Source organism: Borostomias antarcticus (genome assembly GCF_949987555.1).
Source record: "Borostomias antarcticus genome assembly, chromosome: 18".
Lineage (NCBI taxonomy): Eukaryota > Metazoa > Chordata > Actinopteri > Stomiiformes > Stomiidae > Borostomias > Borostomias antarcticus.
This window is the reverse complement of record NC_140251.1, coordinates 5725010-5743520: the sequence shown is the minus strand read 5'-3', so window position 1 is coordinate 5743520 and position 18511 is coordinate 5725010. Positions and strand designations below refer to the sequence as shown.

General features: G+C 46.8%; 2 protein-coding genes across 3 annotated transcripts; one reads left to right on the top strand and one right to left on the bottom strand.

Annotated features, from left to right (window-relative positions):
- Positions 1–1006: 1006 nt before the first annotated feature.
- Positions 1007–8723, bottom strand: caprin1b (cell cycle associated protein 1b). Of its 2 annotated transcripts, none has more exons than XM_084452700.1 (18): positions 8582–8723; positions 7590–7769; positions 6748–6810; positions 6540–6626; positions 6203–6444; positions 5963–6045; positions 4637–4810; positions 4457–4509; positions 4279–4362; positions 3966–4115; positions 3753–3861; positions 3573–3634; positions 3327–3437; positions 2923–3066; positions 2421–2571; positions 1987–2172; positions 1697–1800; positions 1007–1561 (listed from the first exon to the last, which is right to left on the bottom strand). In XM_084452700.1, exons 2-18 carry the CDS (start codon positions 7767–7769, stop codon positions 1475–1477), a joined length of 2070 nt encoding a protein of 689 aa, XP_084308826.1. In that variant the 5' UTR covers positions 8582–8723; the 3' UTR covers positions 1007–1474. The 2 variants fall into 2 exon arrangements, with proteins under 2 accessions (XP_084308826.1, XP_084308827.1); XM_084452701.1 differs by lacking the exon at positions 8582–8723 and adding an exon at positions 7158–7222 and having other exon boundaries at positions 7590–7716.
- Positions 8724–14294: 5571 nt separating this feature from the next.
- On the top strand, positions 14295–16159 carry lmo2 (LIM domain only 2 (rhombotin-like 1)). Its single transcript, XM_084452885.1, has 3 exons — positions 14295–14408; positions 14995–15210; positions 15609–16159. Exons 1-3 carry the CDS (start codon positions 14368–14370, stop codon positions 15829–15831), a joined length of 480 nt encoding a protein of 159 aa, XP_084309011.1. The 5' UTR covers positions 14295–14367; the 3' UTR covers positions 15832–16159.
- The last annotated feature ends 2352 nt before the right edge of the window (positions 16160–18511 follow it).

Sequence of the window (18511 nt, the reverse complement as noted above, 5' to 3'; positions counted from 1 at the left end):
ACTTTCATTCATCTTTCACCCAGTGGAACAGGTACAGTGAGACTTCATTTGTGCCCCCTTTGCCAGTACATGTGTATCGGCACACTCATTTACTGGTACAACCTCGTGTACTGGAACCCAGAACTGTACATCCCTTCCACCCCTGTGCAGTCTGAGCAAACAAACAGGTCCTCGTTAAGAGTGTTTGTTGACTGTAGGCTATACTATCCAACAGTTTTGGAGTTTGTGCACACCACCACCCTATCTGGTCGGACCTCCTCAACTCACTGTAACACGACTGGGACTGCCAGTTCAGCTGCGTTTACAGATAAATGGTCACATAGGCGCTTGGACAAATACACCTCAAATTGCGGAATAATGCTGCGTTCCATGTTCCATTGCACGTCGGAGATCGGTAGTTCCGCGTCACTGCCGCGTCAGTAGTTCCGACCTCCAATCTAAATCCGTTCTATTCCATCTGCTCAGGAAAACATGCTCAACTCAATGGAAATTGACATGAAAGCTAAAAAGTTGTTACAAAAGGTACAAAGTCGTTCGAAAACACAAAGCGTGGCAAGATAAAGTAAAAATTCTGCTTACCGTTCACAATGTGTTGTGTGCACCGCCATTGTGCTACTGACGTCAGGTGTTTATCGGACCTGGTGGATGTCACCCGAGTTCCCGACTTGGAAATCCGACTTAAGTGAAGCTGGACTATTCTCCGTTCTATTGCACTTTTCCGTGTCGGAGATTGGATCTTTCCGAGTCCCGAGTGCAATAGAACGCAGCATAAAATACCCCTCCGATATGACGTCAGAATTATGCGACGTAAACACAGTTGCAGTCTAATCGAATGCCTGGCCTAAAGGTAGTACAAAAAGCGTTTTTGAATGACTGCAAGTAATATGATAATTATAAGTTGTGAAACTTTCAAGGATTCTCATTATATATACAGTATATATATATATATTATACACATATGCCAATTAAGACATTTGTAGTACACATACCAAACACAAAACAAGCGTAACGCAACACATCTTTATTGAAACTCTTGAAGCAACATCAATTTACAAACTGAAGAATTGGGAGCTTCATTAGAACTTAAAAATGCTTTTAGAACCAAAATGATTTTGTTAACAAAAAAGGGGGTTGGGCTGAAACTCAAGGGGCATTGGACAAGCAGTGGCAGGTATTTTTGTGTTTTATTTTATACAAAAAATAAATTAATGAAATCTTTCAAGTTTACAGGAATATTTGTTTCAAACACAGGCTTGGTTAAAACTGTGACATTAAGGATTTACAGCTTGGCTCGTGTTTAGACTTATTAAAACATTTAATATTTTCAAATATCAAAGCAGGCATACTTTGATCAAAAAGCCAGGAAAAATACCACTGATTAAAAACAAAAAAAGGACAAATGAGCTGGGGCGAACGCATTCTCGATTTCTGGATGCACCAAGTTGTCAGTCAGTCAGTCATGAACTCATGCCTCTCAGGACCGCATGGCCTGAACGTTGCCTCTAGACACTCCTCTAGGCCCCTGGCCTGATCCGCGCTTGTAGTTCGGCTGATAACCATCCTGAAGCAAAGGAAGCACAGCGGTAAATCATTGACATCGAAGATACTACCTCTACAAATCGACAAAACCACCTGTGGAGAAACTGAACCACAAATACATGTGTGAGGCGTGCGGTCATCGTGAGGCCATCGTTACCCGCTGGTAATTGTTGGAGTAGTCCCGAGGTGTGTTGAACTGCGTTTGTCCATATCCAGGGTTTGGGCTATTAGCAAAAGGAGGCCGGTAACCTTCATATCCACCTGAAATAAACAGTGCTCCAGTTAGATAGATCTCTACAATTACTTAGACAGCATTTTTCACCTCTCCAAACAACCCCCCCCCCAATAAATGACACCACATAATTATATAACATAAGTAAATCTTGGGGCCATATTAGGTGACTACCGTGTGGGCCTAGTGCTTAGTGAGCAGAGAGGACAGCCTACCTCTGAAGCCATTGGATGACCCTCGATAACCGTTGACCATGCCTCGGGCATTCCGAGGTCCCCCACGGGACATGCCTCTGCTGTTGTAGAAGGCCTGCGGCTGCCGGCTGAAGCCTGGGCCCTGCGGAGAGGGCTGTTGGTGACCTGAGCTGGGAAGAGGCTGGTCTTGGGAGTGGAAGGCAGCAACTATGGAAAAATGTGGGGAAGGAGCAAAGCGATCGGAAAAGTTTCCCCCCATGAGGTCATCCTCAAGCCCAACACAACCAATTCAGAACCATGACGGGAGTGACAGTTCCTATCCTGAGCCTTAGGATACAAGGTTTACAATGTGAACTGTCCCACAATTAGATGTTTTAATTTCTCCATCAATACTGTTAACTGGAATTCTGCCAGGCCTGCTACTGTCGGTACAAAGTTGCCCCCGCCCTTCTCACCTGACGGCAGCTGTTCTGGCTGCATTTCCGTCTGCTCCACGGGGTGCTGTGATTGGCTGAAGCCCTGGCTGTAGCTGTTCTGGTATTGGCTGGCCTGGTTCAAGGCCTCTGTCTCATTAGCTGGTGGGACCGGGGCGTTGAGGTTAAACACCTGAAGAGAGGAGGAAAAAAGGTTCACTTTTGTGTTTAATTTCACAGAGGGATAGCAGAGAAAAGGTTTCTGGCTTAATAGGAGTTAAATCCAGACCATATGAATTGCCTACTGGATCACATACAGCTTAACACAGCCAAAATGTAAACCCAATTTTCAGTTCATCAGTGTAAATGAGATTCTGGGATCATTCCATCACTGCAGCGTCTCCAAGGCATTAGAAAAGGTCAACTCAAAGAGACGAGGGCATGCAAGAGCCATTACAGACCAGGCAGCCAGTGCTGCTTAAGCAGATTTGCTTCAATTAAAAAAAAATCTTGATTTGAGTTTATTACGGTGATAATCACTTACGGTCTGCATGGACTGGAATGGTGCGGCGTTGACGTTGATGCCGCCACTGTGCGGGGATTTGGAAACAGGCTGGAAGACCTGCGTCTGAGGGGCGGCGGGGAGCGCTGAGGGGGGGGGCTGGTCTGACGACAGGGACATGGAGGCCTGGCGGGAGAGAAGAGCCCAAACCACCGTCAGATACGCGGCTGTCCGTGTCTCACACGTAAGGGGCTGAATCAGATTAGTTTAAAGTTTAATCCGATTAAAGGAGAGGAGTCGAGTTAAAGTTCAACACACTGAGGCGGTCTGTTCTTTTAAATAAAGTGATAAAGTTAAGAGAAGACAGGGCCTGACTACAGAGTCGAGCTGACGCTTGCTCCACCACCGGGGATGGGAGGTTTGGCCAGGGCGTAGGTCGGCAGTACCTGGATGGGGTCGATGGAGTCTGTGGGGGGCCGGGGGTCTGGTGTGTGCGAGGGCTGGTACATGGGGGGCGGTGTGGAATAGACCTCGGGTGTAGAGGACGCCATGGGGACCTGGGAAGGAGGAGGAGACCTGATCAGACACCAACACACAGCAGCCTGCTTTGACTCCACACCGCAGGAGTAGTAATACAGGAGTAGTAATACAGGAGTAGTAATACAGGAGTAGTAATCCTTCAGGTAACTCACTTGCGTGGACTCGGGCGGTACGGGAGCAGTGGGGGGTTGCGACAGGCGAGATTCCGGGTGAACTGGTGAGAAGTATTGCCACCGTTACACACTAGATGGAGAACTACTTTTTCCAAGTAAATGACTTAATGTCTCATTAGCTCATAGATCATCTGTATAGGAGGAGCCTGGGGTACTCACCAGGGGGGCAGACCATCTGAGCAAGGTCCATGCTCTGGGTAGGCTTCATGGGCTGGGCCGACACGATGGCCGGGTCGATGGGCTGTCCGTCAAACTCCAGCATCGAGTCCTGGAAAGGAACACGCACAGTGACCACCACGGTGTCATCCTGGGAGGCTAGACTCTGGGCCATGCGTCCGACAAGTGAGAGGGGGGGGGCAGCCAGCTCCTTACCTGCATGAAGTTGTACGGCCCCTGCATCTGTGCCATCAGGTCCTGGACCGCCTGCTTCCGGACCACGGGGTCCGCGGGCGGCGTGGGCGAGCTCAGTGGGTGGGTTTCCAAGGCGACGGGGGGAGGGGTTAACTGTACGGGTTGCACCGCCTGAGGGGGAGGGGCAGTGTCAGTGGAAGTCACGGCAATCATGACCTCCGAAAACAGGACAACCAAAAGTGAATCAAGAGGTTTCGTATTACTGCACTGTAAGAAACTAGATCCCCCTCGCGAGTCGTATACCCCCCCCCCCCCTTCCCCCGAGGAAAAGTACCTCTGATTCTGTGGTCCATTCATCTCCCTGCTCCTTCTCAGTGCTGCTGTATGTGCCGTCTGGAATGAACTGTCTGTTTACGAACTGCAGAGAAACAACATGTCCCGACGCCACATTAGGACGAGGCTACACCCACACCAGCTGTCACAGCGAGACATGGTGGGACTTGACCTCTCACCTCTGTGGCTTCCACCTCAATGGGCTCTGTGTACTCCTCAACTACGTCAGCCTCTGTTCGGAGAAAAACAATTCTTGGAATCCAGCGTTCAAAATAAAATGTTACACCTATTGCTTAACTGTGTTAGCATATTTTAAAATAGCGCTTTTAGGTTAATGTTAACGGCCGATGGGAAGTGACCTGGATCGCCCGACTGCTCCTCTGCTTCCGACGACTCCACTGCCGTGGCTGCCTGAAGCTCCTCCTCCTCCTCCTCTTCTTCCTCCTGCTCCTCCTCACATATCCCATTCTGGTGGGACTGGTCAAAGTACCCGCTTAGCAGCACTCGGTCCAAGCTCTCCCTCAGTGCTTTGTCTGGAAGGAGGAGAGGGCAAAAAAAATCAACAAAATGGTTGAGAGCTGGGATACTTCCTGGAACTGACAAACGGTTTTCATCCAATGTCCCATGAGATGTGCAATGGATATAAGCATAATGCATACTGCTTTAGCAAAATATTGATTCTGTAAACCGGACCCCAATTAAAACAGTGTTCTCTTAGCCATGTGCGGGACGACGACTTTGCCTTCATTTCGACTCACAGAAAAACTTCCTGTGCCCGTGCCCGACTGCCTGGACTATAATAACCCCCTAGGTCTCCGTCAGAGCTCTCCTACGGGAGGGTGACAAGCTTGACCAGTCCCGATCAGCTAAACTGGGTCACCCATATCCCCGCAGAGCTCCAGAGTGCTGGCCAGGCGGTTCTGAGTGAATGAGTCCTCTGAGTGGGACCCCAGGCGACAGGACAGGGCCACTGGCACTCTGCCATGCTGCTGAGTCAGGGCAAGCCGTTGGCATTCAGCAGCCTCCTACAGTAGCAGAATGCAGCACTGTGTGTGTGTGTGTGAGTGCGCGCCCAAGGCCCGAGTCCCAAGGCCAGACCACCAAGAATGCAACACTCCTCTAGGCCCCAAAGCCCTGATCATTCAGCACCGTGCACATGCAACACTTAGGAATTCCGAATCAGATTCAAAACACGCCGTATTATCTACCTCCAAGGCCTCAGAAGTCACAGCGCAGAAAAGCATGCCCTGGGGGAACAACTACCAGTCACCATCGCCCCCAGTCCTGAAGACAGCCTGGGGGTGTCCAGCACAAATCCTTCCATCTGAGAGTTTATGTGACAGTTGGGAGGAGTGACTGCCAGTTCTCATGTCCAGTCCAAGTCCCAGCACACAGAACAGTCTCAGTCTGTACTGATTGCTGTGTTACAAGCCATCTACCACAATGTCCTGCCAAATATTTCCACACCTGCTGGGTAACTAAATGAATGGGCCTTGAATTATAAATGCCCTCCCCGTCTTTAGACAAAGAAAAACATTGGCTGAACCGAAAGTGAAACAAGGGAAGGAGGAATTAAAACCCCAAAGCAACTTTGTGGCATTTAGAATTTGGGGGAAAAAGGGACATGGGTGTTTTGGCAGCTTAGAGCCACAGAAAAATAATTGCTGACTCTTAATTTGACCTACATGTTGTTCCTGCCACTGCCTTGTCCTTCGCCTCCAGCAGATCCCAAAGGTGTTGAGAAGCCTGGTCATACTGATCAGACAACCTGGAAGAACCGCAGAGTTAGTGGACTTTCTGTCTATCAACGATAATGGTGAAATCAAACTCTGTTTAACCCAAAAGTAATCTTAGGTATCATAAACATATGCTTCTCCCCCCAAATGTGTGTGTGTGTGTGTGTGTTTGGCGCCACCCGAACCGACCTGATGTTTTGGTCGCGTTCTGGCCCCACCACTTTGTAGAAGTCGTCGAGGGCGGCGAGCTCGGCGTCTGTAAGCAGCGAGGTTCCCCCGGTGGCGCCCTGCTGCAGCTCCTGCCGCACAGCGTCCTCCCCCAGCCGCTCCAGGAGGAACTGCAGCTCCAGCAGCGTCTTCAGCCTCCGCTGCTCCGCCTCCTCGCGCTGCAGCTGCTCCCGCCGGGCGGCCTTCTTCACCGCCTTCTGGATCTGAGGAAGGAGGAAGGGTGGGACAAGGCCAACGTCGGTCACATGCTAGGCCTGCACAGCGGTATACATAAAAGGCTCATGGGATGTAATCTTACGTCTTGTCCCAGAGCTAGGAAGCTCTTCTGCAACTCTCTGGCAAACTCCAGGTTATTGGTCACTTCCTGGAACTTAGCCAGCGCCTCCTGAGAAGACCAAGGAGAAGCTTCAGATGCTTTGTAAGCAGAACATTCCGCTCGGTGTGTACAGTCACGGTACAGAGTGATTAGATTCAGGCAGAGGTTGTCTTCAGGCTCATCGACTCACCAGCTGGTCCTGATTGAGACGGTCCCCTTTATTCTTCTTGGCTTGATAATCGTCCAACTTGCCCTGAAACGGAGAGAAGACACTTCATTAAAGGTGTAGCCGTGCATATCTTTTCTACGCACTTACTGATTCATTTATACACCGAATGTTCTATTTAAAAATATAAGCAATGGCCCAAGGCTTTTCCTAGAATACAAATTGATGCAACTGTCAGTATTATATTTCTTGGTGCAAGAATAGTAACAGCCCACTAGCTGGCTAGCTTTATTATTTATTTTTTTAATAGGACCTACTGGTTGAGGATACGAGCAAGCTAACTTGTTAGCAAATGCTGTTATCTTCTTGATTAATTTACTTGCTCAGACTAATCCTTCCTAGTAAAGCACACATCCTTTAACCCTAGTATGCACCTGTGTTACACCATCCATGGACTTATAGCGGGAGACAATTTCCCAGACAAACTGTGAACCACCTCCTATGAGAAAAGAGCTGAACTTGAAACTTGAAAGTACAGGCAGGCCTACATTACAAAAATTGATTGTTAATTTGACCCTGACCCCATCTATGCATTGAATAATGATGCAGACTGTCTGTAAACATAGTAAACATATACAGTATCTCATCTTTATGGGTCAACAATCACATATACAGTATCTCATCTTTATGGGTCAACAATCTCACAAGTGGAAAATGTCATGATATTCATTCATATTCCAAAAGTAAACCAGCTTTCTGGAGACTTGTCTGTCACGCCTGCATAAATCTGCTCACTACATGTTTCTGGTGATGAGCATGTGATGACTGGTGCCAAAAAGGCAGACACTGTGTGTGGATATATTCACCTTTTTCTTCTCCATGTTGCGAACCTTCTTTTCAATGACACCCAGCACCTGCTTCATGGCCTCGGTCTGGGCTACGGAGGACTGTCCGCCCAGGGTAAACTGGCCCATCGACCCAGGAGCTGATCCCATGTCTGGGCTGGCGGACTGCAGGGTCCTGTTGCCGTTCATCGCTGAGGGCATCTGAACAGGAGCAAGAATAAGACAGCGGGTGAATGGCCCAGTAACGTCACCTGGGTTGGGATAGGGGACTAACAAACTGTTATCAGCAGCCAAATTAGCAAGTGCAACATTTATTGGTTAATCCTAGGCAGTACCTTTTATTTAAAGCTGGCAGATACACTACTGCAGCATCAGTGTAGTGTAGGAACTTGTGTCGGGCACAATATTGACATGTGACATACATGGAACTGCCTCAGACCTAGCCAATGTTGGACGTATCAAGTCATCAAGACAAGAACATGGAACATTTGAGGCCCCAGAAAATGACAGCAGGGGATTTGATCTAGACAGCCAACAATTACTTACCGATTACCAGACAGGGCTATTACCTATCTATTACCAAAACAGGGACACGAAAGGCCATGACTTTATTACTGCTATCAAAGAGAATACCGCCGGCATGCCAGCAGTTGGTCTGGCTCGTTGGTTAATCAATCCAGAAACCAGCCTTAGTTTAGCTAACGTTACTAGCTAAATGAACGTGGGACGTGAACTAGCTAATCTGTCCAGTCCGAGTCTCGTAAACGTTTACTAACATATAAATCAGATAAGTAACTTGACTAACCAGCGAGTACGTTGTGGTGTTATACCTTAGCAAGATTGAAGAATAACGTTAGTTACCTAGCCTTTTATTCAAAAGCTACCAGCGTAGGTGCAGCTAACCTTAGCTAAATTAGCTAGGCTAGCTAACGTTAGTCTAGCTATCTTGCTTCATCATGGAACAGACAACTAGCTAGCTAGCATTAGGCCCATGTGGTCCTGGATTTGCTTACCTTTATTTCAATGTGTATTTATCCACAGGGGAACTTGCTCGAGAGATATACAAAATGACCTAATGTTTTTATTGTGTTGCGTTATTTATCTTTTATTCTGTGGGATCCGCCCCGCCGGCCTCACCGACAACTGAGACCGTTTTATTGGCGAAGAAACTCTTTATAATAGAGAAGGTCCTGTTTCAGGTCGGAGCGTCTATATCCAATCTACTGGGAGTAAGGCACACTGCCCGGCGCAACCACGAGTTTGTCGGTTGCTTTAAATATGTCTAGCTAAACCACGGGGGTATTGTAAGGTAGTTTAACCCTAAAAATTGTCAGGATAAATTACATTGCCCGTGTTCTCATTGTTACATCCCTGACATGTACACTTTAAGGGAACAGGTTCAAATCATAGGTTCGAAATCGAAACCGAGCAGGAATAGTCTGGCGGCTCGCCTGTGAGGCTACAAGTTGGTGCCAAAAAGTGCATCCAATCAAAGCGTTTAGAATACCCTCTTTGATCCAATCGCATCACTTTTTGCAGCGCCTGCCCATCTCGAGCCCAGGCTGCTGTTCTCTGTGTGCATTGGATTTAAACACAGCACAGCCTGTTCAGACGTCCAAAATATGCCAGATCAAAACAACGCACACGCTCAATTACAAGATTTGTAGCATTATTTCTACCCGTACTCTTGTTACATGGGACCGATTTTTTTTATTTTTTAAATGTATTATCAATTAGACCGAGATCAGTGGATACAGGCAGACAGTGACCCCTGTCTCCTCTCAAAATCCGTAGGCGTAATGCATCGGCAGGGGGCGGTCAAGTGTGGAGGACCAACTTTAACATCTAGGGTACTGTAGGCCTACCTTGTTCAAGCTTAAGAGCTTTATCCATCTTGGCATGGGACACTTATTAAACATTGATAACCCTTATCCACGTTTTATTCAGTAGGCCCTACAAGTGCACGCCTTACCCTTTTTCTTTATATACACATTAATACAGTATATGCTAAATAAGTAGGCTACATTAACTGCTGCTATATAGCTATCCTAACTAGATAACTAATTTCCTGTTACGCCTTCTAGAGGGCATGGGGTACCAGTGGTAGTGAGGCAGCAACACAAGAGGCGGGGAAATACAAAATGAATAAAGAATATTTATTTTGACAAACCTATTCCACAAGGAACAAGGGGACTAACAGTGCCAAAGAATAGAACACAAAACTATACTTCCAACTACCTAACAAAAAAACCTTCCAACTACCAAAACATACAAGGGGTGGCACACATTCCTAACCTGGAGTATTTAACAGGAGAAACTACATGATGGGTATGTATACCGATGGGCAGCTTACCTGTCGCCCTGCTCCCTGGGCGAGGTACAAAAACTAAGGCAAACGGTTACAAACAGGAAACCACTATACTTACCATGTATAGAGACATAACTGAGACTAACTAACTGAGGGAACAAAGGATGGTATGGCTACAAAATGAGACTAGAGGAAACAAAGGTATAACATAAAGCATAAGAAACAGCAGCACACACAATCAAGTGGCACAAAGCACAGAACAGACAGACAGGCAGGGTTATATAGGAGGCAGGGAGACAGCCGATTGGACGGACACAGCTGAATGGAATGAAGATGATGGTTAATTGGACCGGTCTCACAAGGTGGGGTGCAGAAGGAGGATCACAACACCACACAAGACACAGCCAGACCAAGGGATGTAACATTTCCAATCAATGGTTTCACTATTCTCATAGTCAATAATTCATCCATGTTTTTACTATATCTCAGAGCACATATGTTACGTCAAAATCTGAAACAGAACTAACCAAAAGTCTTAAAGAATGTGAAATCAGCTCACATGAGGTTTTGTTTGGCAAATACAGGAAGCAGTTAACATGGCTACACTGCTCTTTGATTGCACTGCTTCATTGAAAGGGTGTTTTCTCTCTGGGATAATACTGATTATGGGAGGACCCCAGGGGGAAGCGAAGCTCCCTTTCAACGAGTGACTCATTTCCGCAGCCTGTTGTATTTCAGTGAGACAACACTAGAAAGGCCTGGGTGGTTCTGAGTCTGACCTCTGGCGCTCTCAGCGTTGGACGTTAAAGTCATCAACTGTATTCTCGTCAAAGTTCTCTGCCCTCAGGTTCCCTTGGTAACCTGTCATACTTATTCATGTAGATGTCTACCTGTGAGAGGTAGATTTAAGAGGGGCTTCGAAAAAGAAGCCAGTGATGGCTATGCGTCAGATTAGAGGAAGCAGTATCCCAGCTATTGCTGTTCCAGAGTTTGCACTATCAAAGAATCAACAACATGTCCATAGTCCTCTCATTGCAGGAAATTGGCATGAATTTCTGTGTTTAGATAGTCTGTGATGGGTGACCACCTCTGTCCTGCTACCCGATTAATTGGAGAACAATAACTGGTCAAGAAACATAACTAGGGCTGTATAATCAAATAGTAATTTCAAAAGTAGCCTACACAGTGACAGTCCATATAACGACCGTCTTTGCAAAGTTTCAGTAAAAGCCAACTACTGGCCATATCAAACGTTTAACTTAATTCCCAATAACTTCACCTCTCATGGATGAAAGAGAGGAACAATTGGTCTCTAACCAGCCTACAGTTTTACAGTTTGTTTAGTCCTGACTCTTATTTTCCACTTGCCCTCAGATTCCACACAGCCTTCAACTCCATAACGAGCTCGTTGCCAAACAGTCCAAACAGGAAGGTAGACATGAGTGACACCACTTCCCAAAAGGTCGTCTAGATTCTTAACTGTTTGCTTTCCATTGTTAAACGTTGAGGGAAGTATGAAAGGTAAACAATGTATGTTCTGTTCAAAGAATACTATACTAGAAAAATAGACGTATAAAAGTTGTGATAATTTGAACTGTAGGCCCAGCTGGTCAGTATTTTCACAGGGAGGTTAAATGTTGTCTCACAAAATCAAAACATCTCCAGAGAAAGATATGCGCCTACTGCAGCAGCCCCCATTTCAGCCATGTTGGAGGTGCCTTTCTAAATTTAGAGGTTACAGTACAGTGTTTTTATATACCACTTCCCTCATGAGATGAAAAGGAAACCTTGGGGGACTGAGAGCAGCTTTCCCGCCTAATCATGGCCACAAACTGGGTCTCTATGGTGCTCCGTCAGCTTCGTTGCTTTATCAGGTTGAGCCATCTGGAGTCAGGACAGCCAAGTAAGTAAGGGGTGCCATGGGGGAGAGGGGGAGGAAATAACACATGCAGGCTACAACGCCCCCCCGGGAAAGCCTCATCTCTACTAGCTTATTGCACATCCTCTCAGCCTGTACCCTGTCAAATCCACAGGAAATAGTGGGTGGCTTGAGTATAGCCTACCATCATGTCAGCACTAACAGTATGGCCTTTGACTTCTTTCCTTTTTTTTGACCTATCCAAAACCTAAGTGAGAACATGGGTCCAGTTCTTTCATTCCGTCACTAAACATCAACATATCAGGGTTAGGGTTAGTCACTCTGAAAATAGAGCATGATGATGTGACCATTGTGCTGACATAAAACAAAATGGATGACTATTTAAACATAACCATAAAGGGAGACTGCTGGAACTCCTAGTGCTTTTGATCTGTTGAAGCGTTCTGTTTCAAGTCCAGTTGAGAAAGGGCAAGCTGCCATTCACACTCCTCTCTGCAAGCTCCTCATATCTGTCCACTGGACCACTACACAACACTCCAACATCTAGTGGAAGGATGCGTTCAGCCAACATATAGTATCTGCCTGTAGGGCCTACTCTCCCTACCCAGTGAGTCTGCCCACCCTGCCCCAGTACAAGGGTTTTATCTCCCTGTCCAGTCCAACTGCTGTCCCTCCCTCAAGCAGCAGCCCGGAGGCCCTGGCAACAGATAATAGCGAGGCTTCCCACCAGAGTTGGTTGGGACGGGTGTGAGGACCCAGATAATACAGTCTGAGGAGATAGCTCTCCTTGCTCTGGTGAAGGAGCGAGGAAAGTTAAATCTCTTTCAGACTGGATTACTGTGTGTTGTTCAATTGTTCACTTACTGCTGGACTGTTTATGAGATGTTAAATCCTGGATGGACATGAGCTTTTTAAATCTTAATGAAAATAAGACTCACAACATTATGTTTGGTCATGACCCCTCAGATTGTACCACTGGTTTGTTGGGCCCCTTCACACCAAACATTCGTTCCTCAGTCAAAAATCTCAGGGTGACCTTTGACAGTGCTTTTACATTTGACAAACAGGTTAGTGTGTCATAACCAGGCCAGCTCATCCATTGGGGACCCGCTGTAGGTCCGCTTGCCTTGTGTTATATTCCGCCGGAGGTCCGCCAACTCGTCCATCGGGGACCCGCTGTAGGTCCGCTAGCCTTGTGTTATCTGGGTTTATCCCTTACCTTTGTCCACAAACAGAAGTTGAACCAATTGCAGCAAAATAGATAACGTTACAGGAATCATCAGTGTCTGCTTTAGCCACTGACCGCTACCATTAATGTTATGGAAGCTGCTGCTAGTGAGCTCATGAGCTAACTGGCTATCCCACTCTTATTGTGCTGGATTAGCATTGGAACTGATGTGTCCAGGTGACAAGACCTATCTCAATTTATCAGACATTATTCCATGTCATTTCAATTCACAGCTATTTCAGCGGCATGACTAGCTTCCGTCCTACCAGTCATGAACAGAAACAAGCCAGCCACGCACATAAGCCAGGCTGGACCTGGCCTGGTTAAGTCTTCTTTTAAGACTCACCTTTTCTCCAATGCCTTCAACTCAGGTTGAGCTGGACACCAGATGGCCCCTGTATTGTTCTGTATTCTATATTGCTTATTGTGTATGGTGTATTGTAGTGTTCTGCTGCATGCCGTACTGTGTACAGCACTTTGGTCAACCTTGTTGTGGTTTTAAATGTGCTTTATAAATAACATTTGAGTTGAGTGCTGTATGTCTGAATGTTAGTAATTGATCTGCAGTAACCAGTTAATTCTTGATAATTGGGAAATTATGCAAAATAAGGCACATGAATACATGGGCAGACTTTTGTCATGTCGTGTCACGAGTGAATGGTAGGCCTACTTGTGTTGCCTCTGCTTGTTATCAAAATAGAGGCCATGTTGTTGAACTCGTGACCCTATGCAGTCACGACTCATTTCATGGATGGAGGGCTTTACAGCCCAGGCTTCGGCCACTATCTGTCGCTTTAAGAACGATTTCCCCCCTTTGTCATACAGTCGTGAGCAGGAAGAGGGAAATGAAACCAGAGACCCAGGGCGCAGATGTATTTAAAAACACGATGCCGAACAATAACGGGACCGCAGCTTTCATTCTCTGCGCTTAGGGGATGACAGTAAAGATAGATACGTTCTGAACAGTGACCGACACAGCAAGTATTTTTCATAATTAAATACAATCCGAGGCGTTTGTGGCATACGTTGGTCGTCACATTTGAATTCCAATGCACTTCTGAAATATATTGAGAATGTCATATATCGAGGTATCCACATTGCCCCAGGAAATGACGAGAATAATCTAGGCTCCATCATCGCTGGGACATCACATGTCACATTTTTTGCCTGAGATACAATCCGCTGGACTGGATGAAAATATCAACGAGAAATCCGCGCGCAACTGACGTCCTTATAAAACGAGAGCAGGTGCAGTGCGTCCTATACACATCTAACCTAGGCTACTGGAGAGCAATTGGACTTTTCGGACTACGGACAATCTGGATCACGAGTGGGCATTGAAACAACTTGGATTTCAACCTAAAATACATCTGTACTCTGAGGAATGTCATCCGCAATTGAGAGAAAGACGTTAGAGGCCAACGAGTAAGTTGTTCAATCAGCTATCCAATTTCTGTCTAGGACAACATTTAGCGTTGCCCAGACGTGTTCAGTTCAAGGACGCTAGATGCTTAGAGTTGATTTAATTAAATTAACGATGCTGTAGCCTACTGAGCTAGTAAGCTATAGGCGGTGTTGTAGTCAGTACATGTTAATGTAGGTCAAAGTAGCCTACTAATGCCATTTTAATTAATGCCATTTTTGAAAAAGAAAAATACATATTTTTGGATGAGCCATATGATTTTAAAGCCTTTAGTTGTTTTATAGGCTATGGCTATTGTTTGCGCTTCAGATCATGTTCAGATCATGTTCAGATCATAACAACATGAGGAAAACGTCTTACATGTTGTAATTACTGTATAATAGCCTGATCATTATTTAGTTTTGTTATTTGAGTATTTTCTTAGATTATAACTTCAAAACATATAGGCCTAGGTTAGGCTACGTAGTTAACGTTTGCAAAGCCAAATGGCTCTCCCCCTGTGGGGTTAGCTTCACTGATAGGCTACCAGTCCATCGTGGTTGATGAAGATTGGTTTCATAGTGTTTTTTTTGCGCTGTGTGCTTACAGGGAGCCAGTGGACGAGGTCCTCCAGATGCCCCCGGCCTTGCTGACCTGTGGCGGCTGCCACCAGAGCATTGGGGACCGGTTCTTCCTGAAGGCCATCGAGCAGTACTGGCACGAGGACTGTCTTAGCTGCGACCTGTGCGGCTGCAGACTGGGGGAGGTGGGCCGCAGGCTCTACTACAAACTGGGGCGCAAGCTGTGCCGGAGAGACTACCTCAGGTTGGTGTGGCCCTCGCCGGCCAGTCTGGCCATGTTGATACGGGTCGAGCGGGTCGTCCAATGATCGTAGGGTCAGCGGTTCGAAACCAGGCTCCTCCTGACAAGTGTCCTTTGGAAAGACACTGAACTCCAAATTGCTCCCAGTGAGCCGGCTAGCACCTTGCATGGCAGCTGCCGCCATTGGTATCTGTATGTGTGTGTGAATGGGTGAATGAAGGATCTTCATGTAAAGCACTTTGGATAAAAGCGCTATATAAGTGCAGTCCATTTAATATTTACCATGTATATTATCGTCACGCAGGCTGACACCGCCCCCCCCCCCCTGTGTTATTCACAAGACGTCATCTGGCCTAAATCTCTGAATTTCTCTCCACCTCTCCTCCCATGTCTCCATGCAGGTTGTTTGGCCAGGACGGGCTGTGTGCCTCGTGTGAGAAGCGGATCCGGGCGTTTGAGATGACCATGCGCGTGCGGGACAAGGTATACCATCTGGAGTGCTTCAAATGTGCTGCGTGCCAGAAGCACTTCTGTGTGGGTGACCGCTACCTACTCATCAACTCAGACATTGTGTGTGAGCAGGACATTTTTGAGTGGACCAAACTCAACAACAGCATGGTCTAAGAAGACCCGCGCCTTTATGGAACACCGAGTGGAAGATATTATGTATGTCAGATGACTAAAAGTACATTGTGTTGCCTGTTACAGGCTCTGTCACACCACTTGAATGGATATCACACCTAATACACTGGAAAGGGTGATTTCACCAATGCACTCATGGCAATATGAAGGCTCCATCAGCAAAATGGGGAACCTTTGTAATATTTGAGGTTCCACCCTCTTAATGCAAAAAAACAAGGCCAATGCTTTAATGTATACATGCAATAATTTGTACTTCCTACACACAGTATATTCTCGAGATTTGAAAGAAATGTAAGAAATGTGTCTGGAATTTGTTGTAGTCTTAACACTGTTACATCATCTCAAAGACAAATAGTCATATTTTTGATATACTCCTTCGACGTGGCAATGCAATATCTGTAAAGTTCACTCTGAAATAGCCTTGTTCAGAGTTATTGTACAGTACTTGGTGTCCAGATTGAGCTGGTAGTGCCCCCTGGTGACCACAGGGTATCCTTGCAATACAACCTCTACTGGCCCAAAAGACGTTATCAGTGTTTGTGTTTTGTTAGTGTAAGTATTGAACATCAATACATTTAAAAATATATATTTTAATGATCTTATTAATTAAACAGACTTGTTTATGAATATTATAGTAAACCTATTCTCTTATTTCAGTAGCCTTTGGAAACCTTTGAAAGATGACTGATTATTTGAAAGGTTCATGGCTCAAATAACATAGGCCTACTTGTTTTATGGAAAGTAGAGCATTTCACGTTTTACACTGGAGATGTCCTGATCAGATGGACTTACATCCCAATCAAACCACAAAACATGTCAATTTACCCACCTCAAGAGGAGATAAGCAGCAGGTATCAGTGAACATTGCTATTAAGGATACTAAAATTTGATATAAGCTAAACTGACAGCAGATATTTATATCACAATAGTCGTTTCCTCTAGTGGTATTAATAGCCTCTCAGAGTGGGGGATATAAAAAAAACAAAAAAACAACAACAACAGAGAAATATTTGTTTGATAATGAGGTCATGATGTTCCCAGACTGCAACGGGGCTCTGGAGGATCCGCAGCCTCTCTGTAAATCTGGTGCCCATCAGGTTGGTAATGCTCTCATCATGTCTGCCCGCCGTCAGCTCCCAGCCTGCAGCCCACAAGGCGTGCTCCTCCGGTGCAGTCTCACAACTCCCTGCCACCTCCAGTTATCTTTACAGCCCTAACGGACATAATTGAAGCCATAGACCTCTGCTTTGCGTGTGAGGACGTGAAAGAAAGCACTTGAATGTGTCGTATTAAAGGTTGGAAGAAGCCACACCAGCGGACACTAACAAGTGGTTTGAGAATGTGATCAGGAAACAATTTGAGCCATATGGCGGAGAGAGAGGGGGGATAGGAAAAAGAGAGGAGGACAAAAGATGAGAGCCCAGTACAGAAGCTGCAGTATGAGATGAGGTCTTCTCTGGGAGATCTGACAACGAACGGCTTACTGGATGAGGGAATGATGAAGGGCCAGACGTGTACTGGAACCAAAACCCACCCATGCTGAAATGAGGTGCTCTCTCTCTCTCTCCCTCCCCCTCTCTCTGCCCCACCCCCCCTCCCCCATCTCTCTCTCTCTCTCATACCCTCACATACACGCATGCACACATACACGCACACACACGCACGCACACACACACACACACATACACACACACACACTCACTCACTCACTCACTCACTCACTCACTCACTCACTCACTCACTCACTCACTCACTCACTCACTCACTCACTCACTCACTCACTCACTCACTCACTCACTCACTCACTCACTCACTCACTCACTCACTCACTCACTCACAGGCAGAGATTCATTGATGATGGCTTCTGCCCAGCAATGGGAATATAAAGTCACAGAGGCCCTGTGCTCATTTGGATGTCGGGAGATGTGAGGACATGCCCTTGAAAGAGCTGGTTTCATAGAGAAAATACCCCTACTGTTACAGGCTTGCTGAGCTACACCGAACAGGAATTATAGCAATGTACTGATAAACTACTAGATGACCCAGCGCAGCAGCGTGTACGGGGGTCCTGACTGTAACGGCGTGCGCTCTGACCGCCACGCGGTGCAGTTGCTCCGGCGCGTCCCCGTGGGGCCGCACCTCGCCGCTCCCTGAGTTCACCGGGTTTAATCAGACCGGAGCCAATCAGAGGCCGGGCCGCCCGGGTCTCATCACCACCACCGCATCCCTACAGAGCACAGAGAGCCAGGCGGGTCGACCAGCCAGGCGGCCTGCTTTCCATCCCGCCCACCCGCCCACCCTCTCCCCCTAGCCCCCTGCAGGCCTGCGCCGGACTGAGCCTCCCCAGAGCGCCGGCTTGACTCACACACCAGCCCCTCGGCAGAACTCAATAAAGCCCTGTGCCTCTAGTGTCCTCCCTGGCAGCTGCACACAAGGCAGAGAGTGTAGTGCCGTGTTTGTGTGCAGAAGGAGGCCTGCTTCGTCTCCGGTACCCGATGTCACAGCATATACATACGGGTGGACCTAAAAACATCCAGCTGCGCTCATGGAAACCAAGAAGACTTTCTGAGGATGAAACCGCAGTGCGCTGCAGCTTGTTTCTGTCAAACAGCTCGCCCTTAAAACGGCCTCCACACATCGCCCCCCCTCCCTTGCTCATGCT

Coding starts and splice junctions, on each gene's coding strand:
- caprin1b (XM_084452700.1), bottom strand. CDS start 7,769: ATGCCCTCAGCGATGAACGGCAACAGGACCCTGCAGTCCGCCAGCCCA. Junction 4,116..4,278: donor AATGGACCACAGAATCAGAG/GTACTTTTCCTC, acceptor CCTCCCCCTCAG/GCGGTGCAACCCGTACAGTT. Junction 3,438..3,572: donor TACCGCCCGAGTCCACGCAA/GTGAGTTACCTG, acceptor CCTCCTTCCCAG/GTCCCCATGGCGTCCTCTAC.
- lmo2 (XM_084452885.1), top strand. CDS start 14,368: ATGTCATCCGCAATTGAGAGAAAGACGTTAGAGGCCAACGA. Junction 14,409..14,994: donor AAGACGTTAGAGGCCAACGA/GTAAGTTGTTCA, acceptor GTGTGCTTACAG/GGAGCCAGTGGACGAGGTCC. Junction 15,211..15,608: donor TGCCGGAGAGACTACCTCAG/GTTGGTGTGGCC, acceptor GTCTCCATGCAG/GTTGTTTGGCCAGGACGGGC.